The 27,818-nt window shown below is 44.0% G+C and overlaps 1 protein-coding gene across 1 annotated transcript; it reads right to left on the reverse strand.

Moving 5' to 3' along the window:
• peli3 (pellino E3 ubiquitin protein ligase family member 3) lies at window positions 1-25,909 on the reverse strand. Its single transcript, XM_034224861.1, is given in 7 exon segments — window positions 1-238; window positions 240-797; window positions 1,869-2,057; window positions 5,468-5,692; window positions 16,442-16,543; window positions 18,778-18,907; window positions 25,715-25,909. Coding segments are annotated over 7 exon segments (1,419 nt in total). The 5' UTR covers window positions 25,888-25,909; the 3' UTR covers window positions 1-196.
• Between the last annotated feature and the right edge of the window lie 1,909 nt (window positions 25,910-27,818).

Below are 27,818 nucleotides of genomic sequence, written 5' to 3' on the forward strand. Positions count from 1 at the left end.
TCATTTCAACACAATTTATTTACACATCTTCATACAACTCAGTTTGAAGCCATGGCAATTTACTATTGCATGGCACCTTCAGTTCATCACTCCTTTTGTACTTCATCAGTGCTTTTCTTTCATCCCACACGGCGAGTGTTCAGATTTTTGTTCTAGCACACAGTCTTTCCTCAACACCTCTACCCAGGGGTGGGCTTCAGTCGACGGGGCCCTGGAAGATGAGTTTGATGTGGCCCTGCCTCCCCTGTCAACCAGGTACCACAGAAGGGGCAGGCAGCATGGAAGGCATGGGTGCCGTGGGGCAACGGGATCTGGCTCCACCCCACCACAGTCTTTTCTGAGCATACATGGCCGCAGGGGCAGAAAGCGTGAGTGGGGGGCCCGGCGTCCAGGTACAATCCTCCCTCACAGCCCAGCCACAGGGGAACATAGGGGCCCACTCTCCGGCACATGGGGCACTCCCTCTCCCCGGTGCTGGCGGGTGCGGTGCCCCCGGGTCCAGCAGGGCCTTTCTCCTTGCGGTAGCCCCAGTTGTGGTAGCCGTGCACGTGGCCACAGTTGACGTAGACCCAGGGCTGCTTCTTGTCCACGATCTCGCGCTGGGCCAGACTCGGGAAGGCCAGCGTGTTGAAGCCCACCGGACACTGGGGCCGGGCGGCGTTCAGCTCCTGGCGAAGGGACTCCAGCTGTTTGAGGGTGGGGGTGTGGCGCAGTCCAGCGGGGGTCCTCCACAGCAGGGTGGCCCCACATAGATCAATCAGAGATCCATCCTGGAGGGTGTTGGACTCATTTTCCACCTGAAGAGGAGAACAGATGATGGCAATGTAGCAGAGGAAGAGAAGAAGAGAACAGTTTCTATCACTGGCTGGAAGGAGGACATGGGGATTCGTTAGACCCGTTGTCGAGGGGATATGACACAAAAAGTTGATCATGCCACCAGTTTCACTAAAACAACTCTTCACTGGGCTGTACACTGGTCTGTTAAGATGTTTAAAGGGACAGTTTGCCAAAAAATCCAATCCAAATCCAAAATGTAATTTGAACAGCAGCTTCCACTGGTTCGCTAGCTGTTTGGTTCACACCCCTTAAGGTCAAGACAGGAAATGCGTGTACGAAAATCAAAACCCAAGAGTAAGGGCTCGTGTCCACATAGCGCCTTTTATTTTCGCTTTTTTAATGTTTCTATGACAACGATATGTCAACAACGTATCACCGCTGTTGTAAGACTGACTAGCATGGATTTTATCATCTGTTTATGCTACTATATATTGTTTTACTATAAGCACCAAACGTCAGAGTTTTACTCTCACACTTTGATTGAATGAGCTTCACCCCTCTGTCTGACAGCCATATGTTGAGGGGGGTGGACGATAACACAGTGTCACACCCACCAGGAGATACATCCGGTCCTACATCCAAGAAACGGGCTTTAAGGTTTTTGTTATGATAGTTTTCATCTGACAAACACGGCTAAATATAAGCTTTTCATTCAATTCACACAGCGTGTCACCAGCGTTATTCTGGAAAGTTGAATTATTTTCAACTCTGAGTGCTCTGAGCTAAAAAAGACGCTAGCGCTCAGAAGGAGGCGCTATGTGGACACAGGCTCTTACCCTCTGGTAAATGTATAATGGGAGTCCCATTATACATGTTTAATCCCAATAATGAAAATGGACATGATCCTACAATAACACAATATTTCATTTATTTATTTCTTTAAAAATACTGAAATGTATAAAGATCAGCCACGTTCTTCAACACCAGGGTGATGAATCAACTCGTTTCTGGAGAACTCCCTGAAGTACACCAAGTTCAGTAACCCGTATCAAAGCAAACGTATCATTTTCCCATCATGCCCTTCATCTCACCAGTTTCCCCCTCTGCTGCGCTGAGCGAGTCTCCCTCAGGGCGAAGACGTTTCCACAGACTGAGATTTCCCTCCAGACGCCCGGAGCCGGCTCAGACACAAACTCCCCCGCCGGGTGCATCACCAGAACCCCGTTGGTGGTCAGGCCGTCCATCAAGCCGTCCGACGTCCTCCATTTGGCTGCCCGTTCCTGAGAGACAAGTCAACACGAGGAATATGAGGCGGAGGCAGGATGGAGGAGGGGGGTGTCAGAGGTGGCCGGCTGGAGGAACAGCTAGCATTGCTTTTCTCTGCTGCTATATTTAGCTCGGTACAGAATGACTACTGTACTGACTAATGCACCCACGCTCAGGATGAACCCTGGGAGAGAGGAAGGCTGTATTATGAACACAAATGAGCTCAGATGGAATGATACAGCACATTTCTGCCGTGTGTAGCTGCATTAAAAAAAAGAAGTGCCAAGGCAGTTATAAAAAGCAGCGACTCAGCTCTGCAAACATTTATTTTAGGCTGCTCTGGAGGAAAGAAGGATTTCACTGAAATATAGTGAGACATTAGGGGAAGGGCCAAGGGTCCCACGCACACTGAGAAAACTGAAACGTTGACTTTAAAAAATGTATAAAGTCAACACATTTCACATAACTGTATTAGCTAAGTTGAAAGCAACATTTTTTGTTTTAAATAAAACATATTAGATTCAATTTAATATTACTGCTTTCAATTACCTTGATACAGTTATGTGTAATCTGTTGACATAATATATTTAATTAAAGTCAATGTTACAGTTTTCAGTGCAGGAAACTCAAACTGCGATGAGATTTGTCTTTCATAATAATACTAAAGAAGACACTATGTCAGAAATATAAAGCAACTATTTATCACATTTTGTAAATATATTTAGTGGCTAATCCTGAAAACATGCCCGCTATAATCCGATGACATCGTGATAAGGTCTTCTCCTACTTAGTCATACATTATTTACAGTATCAACAGTTGTATCTGCATCACATCCATCAACACTACAGAGATGAACCACAGAGCCTGGCTGTAACAAAAAGAGAATAATTGTTTATCATGTCGGTGTGATTGTAGTCCTGATGGCTGCCGGAGCTAGCCTGCGTGGTGACGTGTGTGTGTGTGTGGAGCGCTGGCTGCTGACGCTATCTCTCTGCTCGCTGGCCTAGTTGTTGGGGGTCCTGAGAAATCTTTCATGGGATGATGTCATGAGAAAGGGCTATTATTGCTTTTGTGATAAGCCTGTAGCTCAGGCATTGTTTTGACCGGGCCACTTTTGTAAAATGATGGCCAGGGGTCAGCTAGTAAACAAATATTAAAGGTCTCCTATTATACAAATTGTAGGCATATATTATAGGTCTCAGAGATATAAAAAACATGTCTATGAAGTGTTTTGCTCAAAATACTAAACAGACCACCCATTGTAGCGTGAATGGGTGAAATATCCCTCTATTTCAGCCCTGTTAGAGAAGCGCTTATTCTGTGTCAGTAGCTACGGGGCCACGCCCCCTTTGGAGCACACATGCAGCAGAGCTGCACAGAGAGAAGCAGAAACTCAGCTAAATGCTGCTGTGATGAAACGCCACATCATGTTCAAAACCACTTTCTGAAACAGGATGGAGCTCAAATGCTTTTTCTCTCTCAGGTTTACCACAAGGTGACTTCCTTTTTATGGCTTCTTTACACATGCTCTCTCCAGTACAGGTTAGCTCTGAGTGTTAGCGCTGCTTGCTAATGTAAACAAAGACCATATTACTTCCAAAACACGTTGCGTATTGTTTCTGATAGCAACGCTTCTGATAGGGCCGTCGGTCTAAAGCCAGCCCACATTTTCGATGTTACGTCATATCGGACGTAAATCTGGATCAGCTCCGTTGTACCCCCGTTTTTAGAGATGTGGGTACGGAGGAAAAGAGAGAGGGTTGTATTGACACTTTGTGAGTTCCCTGACACACCGGGGGACACATGTTAATGTATAAAATACATCAAAAAGTGTATTTTGCATGACAGGAGACCTTTAAAGCTTGGGGAAACATTCGATTTATGCTTTTGGAGGTTTTCCCTCTCCTGTGTTCTATAGTTTTTGTGCATGTAAATGGTCTGCAAAAGCTACGCCAGAAACGTCTCTATTGTACTCCTTTGTTTACTTCTGCAGCATAGTGACATCACTACGTAACACTCGTGCTTCTATTGGCTAGCACTCCAACACATTGTACGTGATAGGCTAAGGGGCGGGACATCTCTAAGCAGTTGACCAGTCACAACAGAGCCGGCCAGCTAACCAATCAGAGCAGACTGGGCTCTGGTTTCAGACAGAGGGTGAAAAGAGGTGCTGCAGCACAGGCAGTATGAGAACAATAAAGAGCTTTAGAACATTAAGGCATGGAGACATGTCACCGTAGAGGAGCTAAATACATTTAGCATGGACCTCTGTTAGGGGGCTTCAGGGGATCCTACCTTGGTACTTAATTGTTTTACTAACAAGCTTAGCACCGCATTAGCAGCGAGCATACCCTTCTCTCTGATGGAAAACAATTACAAATCTTCCCCAGGCGGCCTCAGGCTCCAGACAGCTCCACTGAACTGAGATCAGCAAGATGGAGGGGAAACTGCTGAGTCGGCTTGATGGAGCATGACTGTGCTGCATTAATGAAAATAACCAGTGCCCTGCTTTCTATTTTAGGGTAAAGCTATTTGGAGCTTTCTTTGTAGTTCTGACAGTAAGTCTTACTAGTAATGGCACAACTGTTATCACAGAAATGATGAACATTATGGATTTTCACATTAGACATTGTATTTTCATAGATTTGCTAACTGGTTATGATGATATTACTTTCTAAAGTAAGAGCTGAGCACAGCTATATCAGTCAAAATAGAGCAGGTTGTAATCATTTCCAGATCTCAATATCTAATATCTAATAATATATCAGTATATTATTATCATATCCGATCAGACCCGGGCCCCACTGACATGGACACTTACACCCCTTATTAACACCTCACGTTACATATTAACATCATGACCGTTTATATACGTTACATTAATGCACGTCTTTGGGATTATATCTCTGTATGCTTTTTTGAATCAGAAATATTGTACATGTTCTATTGTATGTGTTTTAGAAGTTCTGCTATTTTATGTTTCTTAATTTCTGTACATGCTTTTATTATGTATTGAATTTCCCCTTACTGTGTTGATGTCAAACATCTAAGCAAATAACTTGTATGTGAAAACATACTGGTAAAAAATAAATACATCGGATTCTGATTTCGAACAAAATAGGGAAGTTATAAAAAACACAAAAAAACCTGAATTATTGGGTCTTTGAAATAATGAAATAGAGTAGCATGCAAACAGTGTACTGCGTGTACTCATATGCTGCATTCACTGACTGATATTTACGACAAGAAGCAGTTACATTAGAGCCACACACACTCTGCTCCCTCCTCTCCAGGTCACATGCACTGACACCCATCTTTACAGCTATGATGTCACCCGTGGGAGGCAAAGTCCTGTCCCTGAAGTCACCCACACTGTATGCTAGTTGCCGTGGTAACCGGTCCCTGTGTAGGGAGAACACTCACCCCTAGGAAGATGTTCTTGGAGGAGTCGAAGCCGGCGGCGTAGATGCGGGCAGTGTAGGGGGCGCTGCGCTCACACATGATGCGGCAGGCGTAGCGGGAGATGGTGCTCTGCGCCGACTGGCCTCCCCCCCCCCCCTCCCCCGCTGCACCCCCGCCCTGACCGCTGCTGCTCCCCGCCGTGTCCGTCACCACGAAGTCGATCATGCTCTCTGTGGACCGGCCGATCTGAGGGGCCAGAGAGAGGGGTCATTGTCAGGAAACAGTTAAAAGATGGACAGTTAAGGGTTACTTCACACAGTCATTCACAATTAGATGTTCCTACATTAAACACTTTACCCACAACCTATTCCAGATGATTCACTTAATCTTTCTCCTGATAGGCTCAGAGTGAAGTGCTTTTGTTTGCGTAAACTCCAGGGGAATTACATTCGTCAGTGTGACTTTGGTAAGGGGGGGGGGGGGGGGGGGATTTAAATAGTCCCCTTTGAGTAAAAGTAGCAATACTACAGTGTAAAAATACTCCGTTGCAATTAAAAGTCCTGAATTCACATTTCTACTTAGTTAAAAGTAAAAGTGTGTTAGTGTCAAAATATACTTAAAGTACCAAAAGTAAAAGTACTCTGCACAATTGCACATTTAAACACCAGATATATTTCCTCATTATTTGATTATAATTATTGTTGCATTCATGTGTTCATCACTTCAATGATATGCTTGGTGAAGATGGGGTTTATTTGAATTGCTTCATACACTACTGGGTAGGTTAGCCTATAATGCAGACGTCACCAACTACATTTGACCAAGGGACAAAATTAATCCAAGAGACGCTTTCGGGGGCCAGAGTTTTTTATATATATATATAAATCATAATAAATTATATATGTATATTTATATATATATATATATACTGTATATATAATTGATTGAATATGTTGACTTTATTGAAACATTTCTTTTTTTTGATGAGCCTGTATCCGGGGTAATAAAATTGAAAACAGGGAAAGGAATCAACTTTTTTATTAATACCGTGTCCTGATTGCTGGGAAACGGTTGCAGGATGTAAGAAAATTGTTTCCCAGGCACGCAAAAATGTCACCGTCAAAGAGCCTCAAGTGTAAAGTTGACGTGGAAAACCGCAGTTTTAATGAGGAATGGACGATAAATATGCATTCATCATGCCATCGTTCAATAAGGCTACACCTGTTTGCCTTATCTGCAATGAAACGGTCGCTGTTGCAAAAGGACACAGCAACGTTTTTTGACGAGCGTGGGGCTTGAACCCGTGTAACTCCAGGTGACACGAGTGGGGGGCGATCGCACTAACCACTCTTCCAACGCCACAGTCACTGTGCGGATCAGAATGTCTGGCGGGCCACCAGTTGATGGTCACTGCTATAATGTATGATAATGTATGTGTTGATTTATATTTTGTATTAACCTAAAACTGCAAAGTACTAGTAAAGTACAAGTACCTCAGTTTTTTCAAGTACAGTACTTGAGCTTCTTTCATGCACCATTGTGTCACAGTGTTTCCCACATAAACTCATTTGGCTTTCTATTGAAGTGGATTCAAAATGTGGTTTGGGCTTAAAGGGTTAGTGATTCAAAAGTTGACTGTGATGCGATACATTGGCCCCTCAACTCTTCCAATTAGTTGTAAAGTATGACAGGTATTAACAGGTACACCTAAAACCTCAACTTATTTCACTTCATTAAACCTAGACTGAAAAGCGTTTCGGTTTCATTGCACTGGCAATTAGTTCGGTCAGCTGAGTTGGACAAACAACAGTTTAGCCAAAACAGCTGCACTAGAAAACCCCAATGACCGTAAGTACAGTGGCTTAAATCTGAAGCAGGAAGTTGCTCTGTAAACTGTATTGGATGTTTATCAATCTGATTTGCATTTGTTGTGTCCTTTAAGGTGCCTCCAGACAGTGAGTGGGTGTTGCTCCCGCCCACATTGTTTTCAGCCCTCAGCAGCTGTGTGGCTGTGGCGGTCAGCGGCCCCAAAAACAGTCACACGCTGAAAGCTGCATCCTCCGCACGCCGCCTGAAAGCACCTTCAGCGATGTCGCCGCCTCCCAAGATCCCATAAATAGCTACACTGAGTACAATGCTACAGTATCATGCGAAAAGCTGACGGATCAAACAGACCTTCGTGCTGGACTAAAGAAAATAAGACGCAGTGGCGGGTTTTAGGTAATTTCAATTTTTGTGTAATGTATTTATTAATTGCTATTTTGATATGTATCTAGTCAAGAATGACACAATTTCACAATCTTTTAAAAATGTGATTATTTTTCAAGCCGTGTTACACCAATGTTACACACATTAAATGTTACACCAATGATGAACACATATGTCACCTATGTGACAACCATATTACACCCATGCCACAACTATATTACCCAAATATATCACCCAAATTACCACCATATTACCACCATGTGGCCCCCTTATAATCGCACATTACACAAATACTAAACTCATTATACATGCATATTACACCCATGTTACTCCCTGTTACATCCATCATGTAGGCAAGAGTCTTAGTCAACGTATGCTGCCATTTTGGATTTTGATATGAACGATGAGTATATTTCTTATTGTATCTAGTCACATGACCTGAGTGCTTGACCAATTCCCCCTTTAGTGTTTCTCATGAAATAACGTGCATCCATGTAATGCTTTACCCCCCACTGCCTGCCCAATGACTCCAGGATACAGAAACCATTCAAGGGTTAAATGTCATTTTTCAATGCTTTGAGGAGCACAATATGCATTTCCTTCGCCTTAATCATAATGCGTTGGTGGGAATATCTTACATATATCTATAAACTTGAACAAAGCACACTAGGTGAACCGCAGCAGAATGAGAGAGTGAGACGGTATGGATTGAAGTGGAGCTTGTTGATTGTGTCTGCTGGAGTCTTTGTATGGATCTCCTCGATGAAGACAGAAGGTTTTTGGAAACAACTGTGACGGGTCTGACTTATCTCCTCCTGCAGGCTTTATCTCCTCAGACTCTGGTCCTCCCTCCTTCTGCCTGTTCTCACGCTTCCTCTTCATTCCTTATGCCCTCAATGCTCTACTGTTGTATGAGTCTACAGGGCTGACAGCGTACTACACAACTTCATATTACAATCTGACACCTTCAAAAGTGCCCTTTTATGCTCATTCGGGTGTATATCAGTATGTAGTGTCTCTACTTTAAAGAGTCCTCTCCTGCTGATGTTCAGGTGTATATCAGTAGGTAGTGTCTCTACTTTAAAGAGTCCTCTCCTGCTGATGTTCAGGTGTCTATCAGTATGTAGTGTCTCTACTTTAAAGAGTCCTCTCCTGCTGATGTTCAGGTGTATATCAGTATGTAGTGTCTCTACTTTAAAGAGTCCTCTCCTGCTGATGTTCAGGTGTATATCAGTATGTAGTGTCTCTACTTTAAAGAGTCCTCTCCTGCTGATGTTCAGGTGTATATCAGTATGTAGTGTCTCTACTTTAAAGAGTCCTCTCCTGCTGATGTTCAGGTGTATATCAGTATGTAGTGTCTCTACTTTAAAGAGTCCTCTCCTGCTGATGTTCAGGTGTATATCAGTATGTAGTGTCTCTACTTTAAAGAGTCCTCTCCTGCTGATGTTCAGGTGTCTATCAGTATGTAGTGTCTCTACTTTAAAGAGTCCTCTCCTGCTGATGCTCAGGTGTATATCAGTATGTAGTGTCTCTACTTTAAAGAGTCCTCTCCTGCTGATGTTCAGGTGTATATCAGTATGTAGTGTCTCTACTTTAAAGAGTCCTCTCCTGCTGATGCTCAGGTGTATATCAGTATGTAGTGTCTCTACTTTAAAGAGTCCTCTCCTGCTGATGTTCAGGTGTATATCAGTATGTAGTGTCTCTACTTTAAAGAGTCCTCTCCTGCTGATGTTCAGGTGTATATCAGTATGTAGTGTCTCTACTTTAAAGAGTCCTCTCCTGCTGATGTTCAGGTGTATATCAGTATGTAGTGTCTCTACTTTAAAGAGTCCTCTCCTGCTGATGTTCAGGTGTATATCAGTATGTAGTGTCTCTACTTTAAAGAGTCCTCTCCTGCTGATGTTCAGGTGTATATCAGTATGTAGTGTCTCTACTTTAAAGAGTCCTCTCCTGCTGATGTTCAGGTGTATATCAGTATGTAGTGTCTCTACTTTAAAGAGTCCTCTCCTGCTGATGTTCAGGTGTCTATCAGTATGTAGTGTCTCTACTTTAAAGAGTCCTCTCCTGCTGATGTTCAGGTGTATATCAGTATGTAGTGTCTCTACTTTAAAGAGTCCTCTCCTGCTGATGTTCAGGTGTATATCAGTATGTAGTGTCTCTACTTTAAAGAGTCCTCTCCTGCTGATGTTCAGGTGTATATCAGAATGTAGTGTCTCTACTTTAAAGAGTCCTCTCCTGCTGATGTTCAGGTGTATATCAGTATGTAGTGTCTCTACTTTAAAGAGTCCTCTCCTGCTGATGTTCAGGTGTATACCAGTATGTAGTGTCTCTACTTTAAAGAGTCCTCTCCTGCTGATGTTCAGGTGTATATCAGTATGTAGTGTCTCTACTTTAAAGAGTCCTCTCCTCCTGATGTTCAGGTGTATATCAGTATGTAGTGTCTCTACTTTAAAGAGTCCTCTCCTGCTGATGTTCAGGTATATATCAGTATGTAGTGTCTCTACTTTAAAGAGTCCTCTCCTGCTGATGCTCAGGGGTATATCAGTATGTAGTGTCTCTACTTTAAAGAGTCCTCTCCTGCTGATGTTCAGGTGTATACCAGTATGTAGTGTCTCTACTTTAAAGAGTCCTCTCCTGCTGATGTTCAGGTGTATATCAGTATTTAGTGTCTCTCCTGCGACATGTCTCCATGCTTTAATCTTCAAAAAGCTCTTGATTGTTCTCATACTGCCTGTGCTGCAGCACCTCTTTTCACCCTCTGTCTGAAACCAGAGCCCAGTCTGCTCTTATTGGTTAGCTGGACAGCTCTGTTGTCATTGGTCAAACTGCTTATAGATGTCCCTTAGCCTCAAATCACGTACGATGTGTTGGAGCGCTAGCTTGAGTGTTACATGGTGATGTCATTATGTAATGGAACTAAACAAAGTAAAGTGTGTTTGAGAGAAACTCTACAAAAACCTATAAAACACACTATAAAGATACAATTTAAGAAATAATTATAAGGCCGCTATAAAAGAATAGGTAAATATAGACCTTATACCCTCTTTTTCAAACACAGAGATATGGATATTAATCTCATGGCAGTGTGTTAGGAACAGATCTGGGGTAATAATACTGCTAGCCTATAAGACGGGTAAACACAGCTCACCTGTTACATGCTCTCTAAAAGCTAATTATACAAATAAATGAATTGATCAAATGTCTGTGGATGAACATCATCAAGTGCAGCACAGATTATTGATGCATTCAATGTCAGGTTAAGGAGTTTTGGCTATTCCTACGTTAAGCTAGCACATTGATTTGTTTTAATGAAATGAAGCTAGAAGGGCAGAACGCCGCCAAGGCCGAATGCCCCATCTGGCAATATAAGCAAAAGGGAAATATAATTTGAGTATCTGCCACATCACTCTGGTTACACATGTCCACAGAGCTTCTTAAACCACACCTGTAGCACAGTCCACTTACATTAAAGGGGACACATCATGCTCTTTCTCAGGCTCATATTTGTACTTATGGGGTCTACTAGAACATGTGTACATGCTTTAACGTTCAAAAACACATTGCATTTCTAATACTGTCTGTCTGACTGCACCTGAATCCCCCACTGTCTAAAACACTCTGTTTTAGCACCTGTCTCTTTAAGGCCCTCCTGAAAAGCCCATGCTCTGATTGGCTTGTGAAAAGAATATGTCACACCATTGCAAATGTTGTTTTTAATACGTGGGATGTGACTTGGTAGTCTTATTTCACAGTGTGTGGGTTGGGCATCTAGATACCCAAATGTGTGTGTCTGTGTGTGTGTGTGTGTGTGTGTGTGTGTGTGTGTGTGTGTGTGTGTGTGTGTGTGTGTGTGTGTGTGTGTGTGTGTGTGTGTGTGTGTGTGTGTGTGTGTGTGTGTGTGGGCTCAGAACAGTCTTATAATACACACATGCAAACAGAAGGATCCACACTTGTGTTTTTCAATGCACACACAAATGTGTTCCGTTTCAAATACATGTAAATAAAATCCAAATACAGAGAAAAGTTTTACATGTGTATTTTTGATCCTCACATATTAGTTTTCCGTTGAAATCCCCTGCACCTGCAAACACAAACCGCTTTCTGTGCACGGATCGCTGTGCATTCGTGTGTGGGTTTTTTAGACTCCCCTGACGGTCAGCCGATACTTGTAATTTTTTCTATCTATAGCCAATCAGATGTCTCCTCCATTCTAAGCCAATCACATGAGCGCGCCCCCACGAGGGTAGATTTCTTGCGTTCATGACGTAGCGCTTCATATATGCATTTTGCGCAGTCCGGAGCTGACAGCTCCATGGAGCCTGCCTGCAGGCGCTAATCTCAGGACCGAAGGACCGTAGTATAGTCGTCTTTATTTTTACGTTATTATTATTCAAAGATAAATAAGGAAGTGTGTGTTAGATGAGATGGCAGAGAGGTTTCAGCTCCGATTATTAAATCAAAGAGGCTTAATGTTTTAGATTATATTATTTCACTATAGCTATGTGGACGGTGGCAAGGTCCAAAGTTGACAAAATTAATCAATAGCGGGTGTAACAAAAATACAAGATGTTTTTATTTATACATATATTATTATTATGTATAAATAAAAACATCTTGTATTTTTTATTTATACATATATTATTATTACCTCTCTGAAGAACCAGCACCTTACCGTGGTAGAGAGGTTTGTGTGCCCTGATGAACCTGGGGGCTGTGTTGTCTGGAACCTTGTGTTCCTGGTAGGGTCTCCCATGGCAAATTGGTCTCAGGCAAGGGGCCAGACTAAGATTGGTTCAAAAGACCTCATGAAAGAAAAACTAAGAAGTGAGGATACCCGGCCCGGAGGAAGCCCGGGGTCCCCTTCTGGAGCCAGGCCCAGAAGGAGGACTCGTCGGCGAGCGTCTGGTGGCCGGGCTTGCCACGGAGCCCGGCCGGGCCCAGCCCGAAAAGGCAACGTGGGCAACACCTCCGCTTCTCCGTCCCGCGGGCCCACCACCTACGGGAAACATCGATGGGGTCGGGTGCGCTGCCAGAAGGGTGGCAGTGAAAGCGGAGGGTCTCGACGGACCAGACCCGGGCGACAGAAGCTGGCTTTGGGGACGTGGAACGTCACCTCTCTGGGGGGGAAGGAGCCGGAGCTTGTGCGGGAGGTGGAGCGTTACCAGTTGGATCTGGTTGGGCTCACCTCTACGCACAGCGTCGGCTCTGGAACCTTACTTCTGGATAGGGGTTGGACTCTATTCTTCTCCGGAGTTGCTCAAGGTGTGAGGCGCCGGGCGGGTGTGGGGATACTCACAAGTCCCCGGTTAGGTGCTTCGTTGTTGGAGTTTACCCCAGTGGACGAGAGGGTCGCCTCCCTACGCCTGCGGGTTATGGGGGGGAAAACTCTGACTGTTGTGTGTGCTTATGCACCCAACAGCAGTTCAGAGTATACGGCCTTCTTGGAGACCCTGGAAAGAGTCCTGTATGGGGCTCCTGAAGGGGACTCTTTAATCTTGCTGGGAGACTTCAACGCACATGTGGGCAATGATGGAGACACTTGGAGGGGCGTGATTGGGAGGAACGGCCCCCCTGATCTGAACCGGAGTGGTGCTTTGTTACTGGACTTCTGTGCTAGTCATGGATTGGCCATAACAAACACCATGTTCGAACATAAGGATGCTCATAAGTGTACGTGGTACCAGAGCACCCTAGGCAGAAGGTCCATGATCGATTTCGTTATCGTATCATCGGACCTGAGGCCGTATGTTTTGGACACTCGGGTAAAGAGAGGGGCGGAGTTGTCAACTGATCACCATCTGGTGGTGAGTTGGGTCGAGTGGCGGGGGAAGCCTCTGGATAGACCTGGTAAGCCCAAACGTGTAGTTCGGGTGAACTGGGAACGTCTGGAGGAGGCCCAAGTTCAGGAGGCCTTCAACTCACACCTCCGGCGGAGCTTTTCGGGCATTCCTGTGGAGGTTGGGGACATTGAACCAGAGTGGTCGGTGTTCAAAGCCTCTATTGCCGAAGCCGCGGCGGGGAGCTGTGGTCTCAAGGTCCTAGGTGCCTCAAGGGGCGGTAACCCTCGAACCTCCTGGTGGACACCGGTGGTCAGGGAAGCCGTCCGACTGAAGAAGGAGGCCTTCAGGGATTTGTTATCCCGGGGGACTCCCGAGGCAGTTGCAAGGTACCGACAGGCCCGAAGGGCAGCAGCCTCATCCGTGGCCGAGGCAAAGCAGCGGGTGTGGGAGAAGTTCGGAGAAGACATGGAGAAGGACTTTCGGGCGGCACCAAAGTTGTTCTGGAAAACTGTCCGACACCTCAGGAGGGGGAAGCAGGGAACCATCCAAGCTGTGTACAGTAAGGATGGGACGTTGTTGACCTCAACTGATGGAGTGTTAGGGCGTTGGAAGGAACACTTTGAGGAACTCCTGAACCCGACAACTCCGCCCTCTATGTTAGAGGCAGAGCTGGAGTATGACGGGGGATCAACACCAATCTCCCGGGGGGAGGTCACTGAGGTCGTCAAACAACTCCACAGTGGCAAAGCCCCGGGGGTGGATGAGATCCGCCCGGAAATGCTGAAGGCTCTGGGTGTTGAGGGACTGTCATGGTTGACACGTCTCATCAACGTTGCGTGGAAGTCGGAAACAGTACCGAAGGAGTGGCAGACCGGGGTGGTGGTCCCCCTTTTTAAAAAGGGGGATCAGAGGGTGTGTGCCAATTACAGAGGCATCACACTACTCAGCCTCCCCGGGAAAGTTTACTCTAAGGTACTCGAAAGGAGGGTCAGGCCGATTGTCGAACCTCAGATTGAGGAGGAACAATGCGGATTCCGTCCTGGTCGTGGAACGACGGATCAGCTTTTTACTCTCACAAGGATCCTGGAGGGGGCCTGGGAATACGCTTATCCGGTCTACATGTGTTTTGTAGACTTGGAGAAGGCGTATGACCGAGTTCCCAGGGAGTTACTGTGGGAGGTGCTGCGGGAGTATGGGGTGAGGGGGTCTCTACTCAGGGCCATCCAATCTCTGTACTCCCAAAGCGAGAGCTGTGTCCGGGTCCTCGGCAGTAAGTCGGACCCATTTCCGTTGAGGGTTGGCCTCCGCCAGGGCTGCGCTTTGTCACCAATCCTGTTTGTAATATACATGGATCGGATTTCGAGGCGTAGTCATGGGGGGGGGGTCTGCAGTTCGGTGGACTAAGGATTGCACCACTGCTTTTTGCAGATGATGTGGTTCTAATGGCTTCATCGGTCTGCGACCTTCAGCACTCACTGGATCGGTTCGCAACCGAGTGTGAAGCGGCTGGGATGAGGATCAGCACCTCCAAATCTGAGGCCATGGTTCTCAGCAGGAAACCGATGGACTGTCCACTTCAAGTAGGGAATGAGTCCTTACCCCAAGTGAAGGAGTTCAAGTATCTCGGGGTCTTGTTCTCGAGTGAGGGAACAATGGAGCGTGAGATGGGCCGGAGAATCGGAGCAGCGGGAGCGGTACTGCAGTCGCTTTACCGCACCGTTGTGACGAAAAGGGAGCTGAGCCAGAAGGCAAAGCTCTCTGTCTACCGGGCCATTTTCGTTCCTACCCTCACCTATGGTCATGAAGGATGGGTCATGACCGAAAGAACGAGATCGCGGATACAAGCGGCCGAGATGGGTTTTCTCCGCAGGGTGGCTGGTGTCTCCCTTAGGGATAAGGTGAGAAGTTCGGTCATCAGGGAGGGACTCGGAGTTGAGCCGCTCCTCCTTCGCGTCGAAAGGAGCCAGTTGAGGTGGTTCGGGCACCTAGTTAGGATGCCACCTGGGCGCCTCCCTAGGGAGGTGTTCCAGGCACGTCCAGCTGGGAAGAGACCAAGGGGTAGACCTAGGACCAGGTGGAGGGATTATATCTCTTCGCTGGCCTGGGAGCGCCTTGGGATCCCCCAGTCAGAGCTGGTTGATGTCGCCAGGGAAAAGAAAGTTTGGGGCTCTCTGCTGGAACTGCTACCCCCGCGACCCGACCACGGATAAGCGGAAGAAGATGGATGGATGGATATTATTATTATTAATAATAATAATAATATAAAATATTTTATTTGCGTGCATTACCTGTTTGGAAAGTGGCGCTGTACTGAGAGTGGCGATTTTATTTTGTAATTATATAATACTTGTAATAATGGTGCGTTCACACCGGACGCGATGCGAATAATCGTTCGAGTTTCTTGCCAACTGTCAGCTGTGTTTACTCGCCTCATTCATCTGAGTCAGCTTCTTGAGCCGTATCTGGCTGTGCAACACTTATACTGTATGCCGAAGCAGTGGCGGACTGGCCATCGGGACGTACCGAAGTGGGCCGGTCGGGCCACTCCGATCGGCCCACTTCGGTACCGGCAGGGGCGGACTGGCCATCTGAAGTTGCTTTGACAGCGTCACCGTTTCCCCGCAGGCTCCCCCCGTTGACAGTTCACTGTAGCACCCACGGGAAGTGGCGCTGTACCCTAATAATATAAAAGCTTGTATTTACGTGCATTTCCTGTTCGGAAAGTGGCGCTGTACTGAGAGTGGACCTGTCAGCTCCGGACAGCGCAACATGCGTAAATGAAGCGCTACGTTTTAAACGGAAAACAAATATGTGAGGATCAAAAATACATATGTAAATCTTTTTTCTGTATTTGGATTTTATTTACATGTATATGAAACGGAACACATTTGTGTGTGCTTTGAAAAACACAAGCGTGAATCCTTCTGTGTGCACGTGTGTATTATGAGACTGTTCTGAGCCCATATTTGTGTGTGTGTGTGTGTGTGTGTGTGTGTGTGACACTCACCTGGAACATGTCTGTGTTGGTGTCATGTGTGTACTCCACGATGACAGAGTGGCTCCGGGACAGTGTGTAGGAGATGCTGTGCTGGCTTTTGTTGCTGAGCGCCTGCCAATGGAAAACACATCATCCTGGTCACATGACAAGGAGAGCTGAAGGTCTGCCCCCCCCCGCAGAATCTACCCAGAGGACACTTCCTGTTCCACAGGGACAGCCCCAGATCTAATTAAAATGACTCCTATCGTTTTATAACTGATTTATTGTCATGATGGAGAGATCAATATGTACAGTAAGTGATCATTCTGCAGCAGCACTTATTATGGTTTGGCTCATTGAAAGCTGATGCACCTGCAGGATTCCTGTTTGTATCTTCATGGTTTAGTGCACTTTGGATAAAAGCGTGAGCTAAATGTAATGTCAATTAATTATAATTCAGCACAGAGGCGCTAACGTCAGCATGCTAACATTTACAATGACAATGCTAACGTACCATTTGTAAATGTAATCCATCCAAAGCAAATATTACAAGGCTTCATAATTCAGCAGAGACAACATTTAAATGTTTCCCTTGATAAGTAAAATAAAAACCAATATTCATTTATTATTGTATCCCTCCTATTTGCCAGCACCTGAAATGCACACAATAGGAGGAAGAACATGAATGTGTTTAGCTACTTGTTAATTCACCATCCTCACTATGATTTTTTAAATGTATATTGATCCTTCAGAAATGTTTGTTATGTCCCCTTGGGGTCTCATTGTAGAAAAAATGGTTATGTTTAAAACCGTGCGCAGATAATCTCCCATCTGGAATACCGTCTTCTGCATAGTGGACTTTATGTTCTCCCACAAAGACAGTTAGTGCTGAATTACATGTGGTGGGGGGGGGCACTTTTGAAAGTTTTTCAGTCACTTTGTTCTCTTTTTATTGGTGTATAGTTTCTTCTGCATTGTGCTGAGATGTCCCGCTACACTGCAGAGTCTTTATTATATTTTATGACAACCCATTGTCTATGTATGGTACTCTGTAAATCTGATATGAACACCCTGCACTTTGTATCCTTTTACCTGCTGTTGTATCACTATAACGTTTCTTAGGGGAACCTATAATGGGCCTGTGGTGCTGAATAGTGGCTGTTTTATCTATTATATGCACTGTAATATGCCTACTGGGAGTTTTATCCAATCATGCAGTGTAGTGATTTTTAAGTGTATATTGTCCATATTATTACTATATAGTACATTTGTATTCTCTGTTGTACAGTATATACATGAGAGCAACCCATCTGGGTGCTTTCCCTCTGCGTCATGGCCGTGTTTCTTTTTGGGTGAGACGTTTGCTGTCATTTGACTGCCGGTAAATACAGATTCTGAGGTTTCCCTAGTCTGATCAAAAAGTGTATAGAACAGTGCATTTTTTGCCCAAATACAATGGTCAGCATCATTATGGTGAAATCAAAATCAATATTCAATCAATGTCCTCTTAGACTGGGGAGGGGGCAGCACTGGGATTTCCTTGGCTTGTCAGTGTTTCATATTTGAATGCAGCATTCTACATGTAATACTTGAGAGACCATTCTTTATGGACCTTTACTTTGACCTTCCTTTTGTCTAAGTTACATTAAAGAAAGTCGTAACTTTGGATCTTTTTGTTGTTTGACGTGTAATACACAACATCTTTGAGGCATGATAAAAAAACAAATGTCTGCTTGGTGCAGATTCTTTGTTTTCACCGTAAAAAGGGCGGGGTGACGTAGCGCTGCTCTCATCTATTGATTTTGGAGTCAATAGTTTTAGCACACAGTCAAAGTGCTGTTATATTCATTTATTTATATGTTTATTGCTTTAGTTCAATAACATTGGTTGATGTCCCAGAATGTGTCAGTTCTCAGAAGAAGTTAGTTTGGTAGAAGTACCAATACCAACATATTTGAATAATTACTCCATAAGTCAACTAATGTAAGTATTCCGCGCGCATGGATTTGTAAACTATGCAGTTTGATTCACAATCCTTGAGTGCCATATACAATCCCATATCATGGATTAACAAATCAAGGCTTTTTTTCTACCATGTGACCCAAGAGGAGCTCTAAATAATGTTTTTACATTCGTATGTTGCTATTACAGAGGGAATAGGCACTCTACATTGACTAAATTGACTAAAATCGAGGGCTGGCATCCAGCAGGAATTAAAAAGAAACAGCTCTACGTTACTTCAGTAAAAGTACAAATTCTTCCGTCCCTGAAAATAGCATCAGTTTTCTTTCATCCTGGCCCAGGGAAACCTCCTCCTCAGTTTGAATGTGCACCTTAACTTTAATGATAAAGCTGTGATCCTTCACCTTGGACACCAGCGGGGTGGAGACATTGTGGATGACGTCAGGTTTGACCCCATTAGCTTTGGGTCTCTTATAGAGGGCCAGGCGACTTCTTCTGCGGCCCTTGTCCCCGTTGGCCAGGGACCCATTGTGCCTGTGAAACAGAAGAAATGTTACGTACTTTCCTCTAGATGTTATCTAATCAAAAGACATAGGAGTTAATGATCCCCTTTTTATGTCCTCACATTGATCCCATGGACAGATAATCAGTGGTGGGAGAAGTATTCAGATGTTTACTTGAGTAAAAGTACCAATACATTTTGTCAAAATACTTAAAGGTGGGGTATGTAAGTTTGAGAAACCGGCTCGAGATACACTTTTTGTTATATTCCATGGAATGCTCTTAACATCCCGATAGCAATGAATATCTGAAGTGCTTTGACAAAAAATCCATAAAACATTTCATCTCTGGAAGCCGTGGTACTGTAAAAAGCACGACCAATCATCTGAGCCGGCTAAAGTAACTGGATGGCCTACCTGCCTGTCAGCCTTCCATCTGTGCACAAACTTATCTCGTGCCCTCATTGGTCATGTGCGCGTTCGTGTGTGTTGGAGGAGGGGCTCTGTGAGGAAGTGGCAGATTTTTTCCGGTTGTGTATTTTCAAATTCTAGCGCAATCGAGCTGGTTTCTCCAAAATTACCTACCCCACCTTTAATTACAAGTAAAGGTCCTGCATTCAAAATCTTACTTAAGTAAGAGTATTATCAGCAAAATGTACTTACAAATATAAAAAGTAAAAGTAATCATTGTGCAGTGAAATGGCCTAATGTGTGTATATAATATTAATATATGTGACATTTCTAGATAATATTGTTGCATCAAGCAGCATTTTACAAACAAAGTTCTGATTGACTTTTTGTAAAATATTTAAATAATTTGACTCTTTTGTGACTTAAAGAGTTAGTCCACTAGGTTAATGTTGAGAGATGCATTTGTTAAAAGTAACTAAAGCTGTTTAATAAATGTAGTAGAGTATAAAGTAGCATAAAATAGAAACATTTGAGTAAATAAAATTGTACTTAAGTACAGTACTTGTGTAAATGTAATTCCACCTCTGCTTACTTTCATTATGGTTAAGTTAGATTGATATGAAATACATTTACTTTCCTAACTAGTTTTTACTTTTTGTTCCCAATAACGGATTGCTGTGTCTAAACTGGAAGAGCCATATTCATGTAGTGGATACTCAAATATGATATCCTTTGATTTATTTTGAGACTGGGTGAACTATCCAGTGTTACCGTCCATGAGTAAGCCACATCATGCTGCATTCATGATGACAACACTCTCCAGTTCTGCTGACGGCAGAGAAGCCATGATTGGATGGATGTTGTAAAATGTCACAGGCAGGTTATCCCCCCCCCTCCCCCCCTCATCATCCATCAAGTGTTCATCCTCCAGTGCATGGATCAATAGGTGAGGAGTGGAAGCATATGTGGCTCTGTGGTAAAGATGTCCTTTTCTTTTTTTCACAAGCAATGTATAACCTCTCTGTTTGGTGTTTTTCATGGAGGTTAGCATTGTGGCTCAGTTTGTGGATGCAGGGGCGGATCTAGAAAAAATATTCATGGGGTGGCAAGAGGGTGGCAGGAGATTTTGAGGGGTGGCATCCCCTGGCAGATGTATATGCTGATTTAATCGCAGTCATATCAATCAATGTTAACTTGGAAAGCCACAATATTAATATTTTAACTCAATAATGACATTATTGTGGCACATCAGTAAAGCCTTACATATAAATATATAAGGTGGCAGACATCATTTAATGAATTTTAAATGAAGAATAACTGAATGAGTTTGTTTCACTCTTAGACCAGCAGGGGTACCAAATGTATGCAGACTGCTGCAATAAGTACATGAATTAACTGTCTCATCGATGTTTGTCTGAATTAATATGATAATATTAACAATCATATTATTCCTATCAGCTGTCAATCACTGTTATGATTCACATATTCAGTGTTATTATTGAATAAACTATATTTTCTAGTTATTGATGAATGTTCCTCAAGATGCTTGCTCACCCTCCTTCAAATTTGAAAGACAAGTAATTATATCATGTATCAAAACTCAAAAGATTCAAAGGAACAGTTCAGTGCCCCACAAGTTCATTGCCAACAGTTACAACCTTGACTTTACATCAGAAAGAACAAACATTAAAGAAGTGACTAACTGCATCAGTTAGGGTTAAAACGTGTATTCAGCTAAAACATATACTCTCACAAACTTATTCAGATCAACAGCTTTAGTGCATTTTGATTCAATGCTGAGTACAGCCAAACTTGACAGGCTCTTCTCTGTCATTGTAGACCACAAATACCTCATTCCTTCCGTGTACTTGAGTCAGAATGCTTCTCGTTTTGCACGGTCCCGTTCGAATGAAATCGCCGCCAATCACATTTCCACGCTCGCGCCAGGGCCGGGGGAGGGGTTACAAGACTCGCGTCGTGTGCTGCATTCACTTGCACTCGGACATTAGAGACTTTCTCTCATAAATCTCCGATGAGCCACAACTTTTCTTTCAAAACAAAGCTGCCAACTGGGGTGGCAGCTGGGGTGGCAAGGCCTATTTTTAAGGTGGCAGTTGCCACCCCATGCCACCCCTGTGTGGATGGCATCTTTCTGTGAAGTCAAATAACCTATTTTGCCTTTTAGTAACTGTCTCCATAGGCGTCATTTAAACTGGGGACGCTCGGGACATGTCCCCACTGTTGGGGAAATATTTTCCAAGGCCCATAACTTTGACCCAGTTGAGTTCAAAGTGTCCTGACTGAGCACATGCACCTGTAACCTTGGCTGCTGTGCTCTCAGTGTGTTGTCTTCCTGTTCCTGCCTGTTGGCGTCAGCTGATAGAGGTGTTACGGCCCGTCCACACAGCGGCGTGCATTGAAGCTTCCAACACTTCTGCCCATTCACTTTGAATCGGGTGACGTCACTTTTAGCCGAACTGCATTTTGGGAAGCGACGTGGAGCGTTGCTGGCGTTGCTCGCTTCAAAAGTTGAACAATGTTCAACTTTTGACGCCTCGACGGAGGCGTCAGCCAATCGAATCATATGCCAGTACAAGCTCTAGCCAATCAAACCGCGTGCTTGTGTGTCTGGGGCGGGAGATTCATGTGATTGGTTGTTGGTCGAGTGTCAGACACGCCCGCCGGCAAGCGTCAACGCACGCCGCTGTGTGGACGGGCCGTTATGATTCTATCTTGTTATGCACAATGTTGATTATTCTCTCTGAACTAGCTAAATACATGGGTCTAGGGTTGAGTTCTTCAGAATTGACGTGGCAACTCCACCGTGAAGTCAGAACCTCTGACTCTTGGACTTGTTTTGTGAATTCTCCGGCCGAAGCTCCAAATAAACCATCAGTGTTTGACATCAGAGCTCCAGCTCTCCCCGTGTCTTTGAGTCGGTGACTCCTCCTGCATTGCTACACAGAAGTTTCCCCCACACCCACCACTTTTGGAAATGGACAATTTTGTCCCCACCATTTTGCATAATGGTAATTATTTAAAAATCTTCGGAAAATGCCGTGCACAAAGAATTGTACACTTTGGGAAAGGTTTATTAGCACAAGAGAACATGTCAAATCTGGAGGACTGTTCACACTTTCTGGGTGCATTTCTGGTTACCCCTGTGGTGCAGTTTGGACCTGCGACACGTTTAATATTAATAATAATTGAGTAGAGAATAAAATAGCAATTGTTGCTCCCGCTTTGCAGCAGCGTAGCACTAGTTGTCAAAAAAAGTATTGTAAGAATACAGTATGTATTGTATGTAAACAGTATATGTATGTCTTTTTTACAGGGGGCGGTTAATGCAGTGGTGTTTTTTAAATCTCAAAAGTGTCCCCACCACTTTTCCTAACAAAGTGCCCATGACTGTCTCAAATAAGGTATTTTCCAATAGACTGGGCACATGATTTAATTCATCTCAACAGGCCCCACCTTGTCTAACAGAATAAACCAAGAGAGCAGTGAGAGGGTTATATTGTGATGGCAACTGGTTCAAGAAGAACAAGCACAAACATAAGAGTATTTGTTTAATCAAGCATAGCCTAATAAAGTGTGGTCTTTGATGCTGTAGTTGAGGGACGTCAATCGGACAAGCATCTGAGCCACTGATTACCCTGCAGTGGTAGAAAATAAATAACTTTTTGTTTTTGTTCAAGATCAAGATAAAGCTTATAGTTAGGGCTGATTAGATTCAGCCCCTAGTTTTGCTGCTATAGGCTTAGTTTGTCGGGGGACATCTTACTTCTTCCTTCTCTCTGTCTATACCTGTGTACTCTCATGTTCCGATTAACCCAGCTTCCCCAAATGTCTTTCTTTTTGGTGTCTATATACGTTGGGATCCGGAGTCATGGATGATCCTGCAGTCCTGTGTCCTGGATCGCGAGCCCTGGATCTTGAGTCGTGGCTGTGGTCCTGGATCATAAGTCCTGGATGGATATCCTCGTGGATTCATCTTCCTATTATACACACATGCATTTCCAAACATTTGGACTACCTATGTTGCAAATGTATTATCTTTTCAATTTACACACGGCATCTATTGCACGTCTGTCCGTCCTGGGAGAGGGATCCCTCCTCTGTTGCTCTCCCTGAGGTTTCTCCCATTTTCCCTTTAAACTGTGGGTTTTCTCCGGAAGTTTTTCCTTGCACAATGTGAGGGTCTAATGATAGAGGGTCTAAGGACAGAGGGTCTAAGGACAGAGGATCTAAGGACAGAGGGTCTAAGGACAGAGGGTGTCGTATTGTCATACTGATATTCTGTACACACTGTGAAGTCCACTGAGACAAATGTAACATTTGTGATATTGGGCTATATAAATAAACATTGATTGATTGATTGATTGATAAACCAAATGTTGCTTTTTCACAGTGGAATATTTTACTTATTGTTGATGATTATTATTTTATGGCTTTAACCCTAACCCTAACCCTAGTCAGATGCCTTGACATCCTGGAGTCTCAGTCGTCGTTGTGAGGATGAACCACACTCCATTAAATTAAAAAAAATGCCAGCTGTAGCCTTATATTTAACAGACAGATGTAGACGTTAGTAATCACTACATTCAGCTCTTTAACAGAAAGTGGTGTCTTTCTTTTAAAGCGTGTGTTTGTCCCATCAACTTAAAGATTTTTCTGTGCAGTCTTCTTTGATTCTGAAAACATGAATGATGACCTTTCTGACTCTAAGGCCAATCATCTCATAGTCTGTCAGTTCTCTTCTCTCAGAATGTAAACATAAATGTGCCCTTACATAAATCTGCATATGCAAAACATATGCATATGTCCTGTGGAATACAGGTTTGGCTTTGTTCATTGGCTGGACACTGAAGGACTTTGTATGGAAAAGTAGCGCATGGATAGATAATGCAAAATCCTCACTAATCTGGTTAAGGCCCCGTCCAGACGGAGACGGAAATGAAAACGAACCGATGTCGATATCAAAAAAGTCTTCCGTCCACACGGAATCGGCTCAAGAAACGTGTCCGTCCACAAGAGACCGCTCGACCCGCTGGAGGCGCTGTAGTACATATGCCGAGCCTGTAAGTGGCGCTGTACTTCCGCTACAAAATACACCAAAAGCAGCGAATAAGCCCCCCCGAGCATGGTTGCCTGGTTGCCCTTCTGGTTATTCTCCTCGTGGATTTAGCAACATGTAGTTCATGTAGTTCTCCATGTCCACTTGTTGCTGATGGTTATGGTAGAGGAGCTGTAGATGTTGCACTAACATCTGTAGCATGGTCAGTAGCGTCTGCAGCACGAACGCAACCCTGTGATCCGCCATTGTTGTTGTTGGCGAAACGCATCAGCAATGACGCGGGTGACGCGGGGGTGAGCAGGAGAGGTGGGGAGAGGCGGGGCTATGATCGTTTAGGGCGTACACACGGTGCCGCAAGCGTTACGTTACCAGACCTTCCCACTTTGGGATGCGTTATCGTTTGAGGGCTCCGTTTCCGCAGTTCCGTTACGGCCTCGTGGGAAGAACCGTCCATACGATAAAGAAGTATAGCGGATAACACCCGTTTCGTCTCCGTGTGGACGGGGCCTTAGATGTGTCCTGGGTCAGGGTCCTATAACACACACTGCTATATGACTCACACTAAGCAAACATATAGGCAGGCTTGGGGAGTAACAGATTACATGTAATGGGATTACGTAATCAGGATGCAAAAAAAAAGGGAACTGTATTTCCTTACAGTTACATACAAAAAGATGTAATGAGATTGCTGTTACATTTCTACGATTACTAGCAGGATAACAATGTTAAAATACACTGAAAAAACTGAAACATTGACTTTAATTAAATGTATTATGTCAACAAATTTCACCTAAATGTATTTAGTTTTTTCAGTGTACATTTAAAAAAATGTAAATGAATATATTATAGGTAGAAGTACTCCCTGCATTTTCTTTATGGTTTACATTAAGGCTACTTTCATTCTTTTTTAATTATATATTATTTCAATGCAGTTTGTGGACACCTGATTTATTAACTAAATGACTATTTACTTTTAATTCAAATTAAAACAGCATTTGTAAACTGTACTGTTCTATAATATAAGAGGACACATTTTTTATCTTACATTTAAAATATCTTTGTTTCTTCTTTTCTAAAGTCACATTGTTCTATTGTCTTATACAATACACTTAAAAACATATTATTATTAATTATTTTCTCTTGTATTTATTTGCATTGCATTTGATATTGAGGTAATCCAGAAGTAACAGAAAGTAATCAGGTTAGATTACTTTTATATTGTGATACTCAGCTTAAGTTACTGATACATTGTATTAAAGGTAATAATTGTAACATATTACATTTATAAAGTAACCCTCCCAACCGTACATATAGACGTTGTACATCAGCAGAAATGTCTCTCGATGGACTCACCCTAAGACGATGAGCTCGCCGTACTTGACGGGCTCCTTGTCCTCGGGGAGAAAGACTCCGTCGTGGGGGTGGAGCTGGAGCCCAGGGGGGGCGAGGGCTGGCTCTTGTTGCAGGATGGCGCAGCTCAGAGATGGGGGGGGACAACAGCGCCTCTGAGCTACCCTCCAAACCATGCCCACCGGCACAACTGGGGCTCGCTGCTAGGGGGGGGAGAGAGGAGAGAGAAGAGAGAGAGAGAGGAGAGAGAGAGAGAGAGAGAGAGAGAGAGAGAGGAGAGAGAGAGAGAGAGAGAGGTAGATGAGAGAGAGAGAGAGAGAAGAGAGAGAGAGAGAGAGAGAGAGAGTAGAACACTTGATTTGCTGATGAGAGTCAGAGTAGTGGGATACATCTGCACATTATGCTGCTTATTACACGGCCACATACTAAATAAACGAACGACTTGACTCCAAATATTAATTGAAAATGATTTTATCTACTTAAATATTATTGTATTGCTTCTGCTAAGAAGAAACACTTTGTTCGCACCAACGGCTGGAACTGCAACAACAACAACAACAACAACAACAACAACAACAACAACAACAACAACAACGTTACTTAAAATGAGGGCAGCACTGATCGAGGTGTTCTGTAACTGTCTAATCAGTTCACAGTTTCTGTTCCACTAACAGTAAGTCTTTACTTCCTGTCTGTCTTCTTCTGCTGTTCTTGTGAGTGTTTACTTCCTGTCTGCCTTCTTCTGTGGATTTATCTGACGTCCAAGGCCGTATCTCATTTCTCTAACTCCCTCGACTCCCCTCCTCGACTCCTATCCTCGTGTCTTAGTCCCGCCCGCAGGAGATGCGAGCGGAGGACTGAGGAGGGGAACCGAGGAGAGAGGAGTGGAAGCAGCAGGCGGTTAGAGAAATGAGAACTCCTCTCCTCTGAGCGGTCATTTTAAAGAGACGTCCATTAATGATGACAGGAGGCACAGCAGCCCTCTGTCTAATGGACAGATGTGTTCATGACCACTTATATATTTACTTTGATTCATTCACAGTGTGGTATAATGAGACAATAACAGGCTACAGATTTTCCCTCTCTGTCTGTGTCTGTGTATTCTCTTGTTCCGATTAACCCAGCCAAATCTTTTTTCTTGTTTTGTATCTATATCTACGCCGGGATCCGGAGTCAAGGCTGATCCTCTTGCTGTAGTCCTGTGTCTTTGATCCTCTATCCTGAGTTCTGGATTAAGTCTTGGACTTCGGGTCGTGGCTGAACCTGTCTCTGCGGTCCTGCCTTGGGTCTCGCCATGCTGCTTCCCTGATGGCTTCCACAGGATTGTAGCTGACATCCTCGTGGATTCATCTTCTTATTACAGACACATGCCTTTCCTAACATTCGGTCTATATGCTGTAAAATGTATTATCTCTTCGATTTACACACGGCATCTATTGCACGTCTGTCCGTCCTGGGAGAGGGATCCCTCCTCTGTTGCTCTCCCTGAGGTTTCTCCCATGTTTCCCTTTAAACTGTGGGTTTTCTCTGGAAGTTTTTCCTTGTACGATGTGAGGGTCTAAGGATAGAGGGTGTCGTTTTTCTCATACTGATATTCTGAACAATCTGTGCTGTTGTATTTGCTGTAAAGTTTCTCTACTGTAGGCTATTTTTATTATATGTACAGCACTTTGGCTCGACCAAAAATCGTTTATAAATGTGTTATACGTCAACTGTCTGTATTGACCATTCTGTCAATTTTATTGACAACTTTAACTTTTTCTGGGACCGCAGACATCTTTTTAAGGCAAATGGAGTTTGTCTGAACAAGTCAGGAGTGAAATTGTTTATCTCTAACGTATTCAACTGCGTCATCAATCTGTTCCCTTTGCCAAGGACAAGCAACAAGAGGAATCAAAACAAGAGAAAGACACAACACATCGCTCAGAAAACCTTGAAAATCTATCACTGCACCCGCCTGAGGAATGTCTTGATTATGGGAGATAAATGGAGGAGTCTCCACCGCCCTTCATCCCCCCTATCACCTCTGAGGATACTCTTCCTTCACCCCACAGCTCTCTCTACTCTCCGTTCACCCTTTCACCCTCGCCCACCCTCCTGGAGATCG

Source organism: Gymnodraco acuticeps, unplaced genomic scaffold, assembly GCF_902827175.1.
Source record: "Gymnodraco acuticeps unplaced genomic scaffold, fGymAcu1.1, whole genome shotgun sequence".
Taxonomy (NCBI): domain Eukaryota; kingdom Metazoa; phylum Chordata; class Actinopteri; order Perciformes; family Bathydraconidae; genus Gymnodraco; species Gymnodraco acuticeps.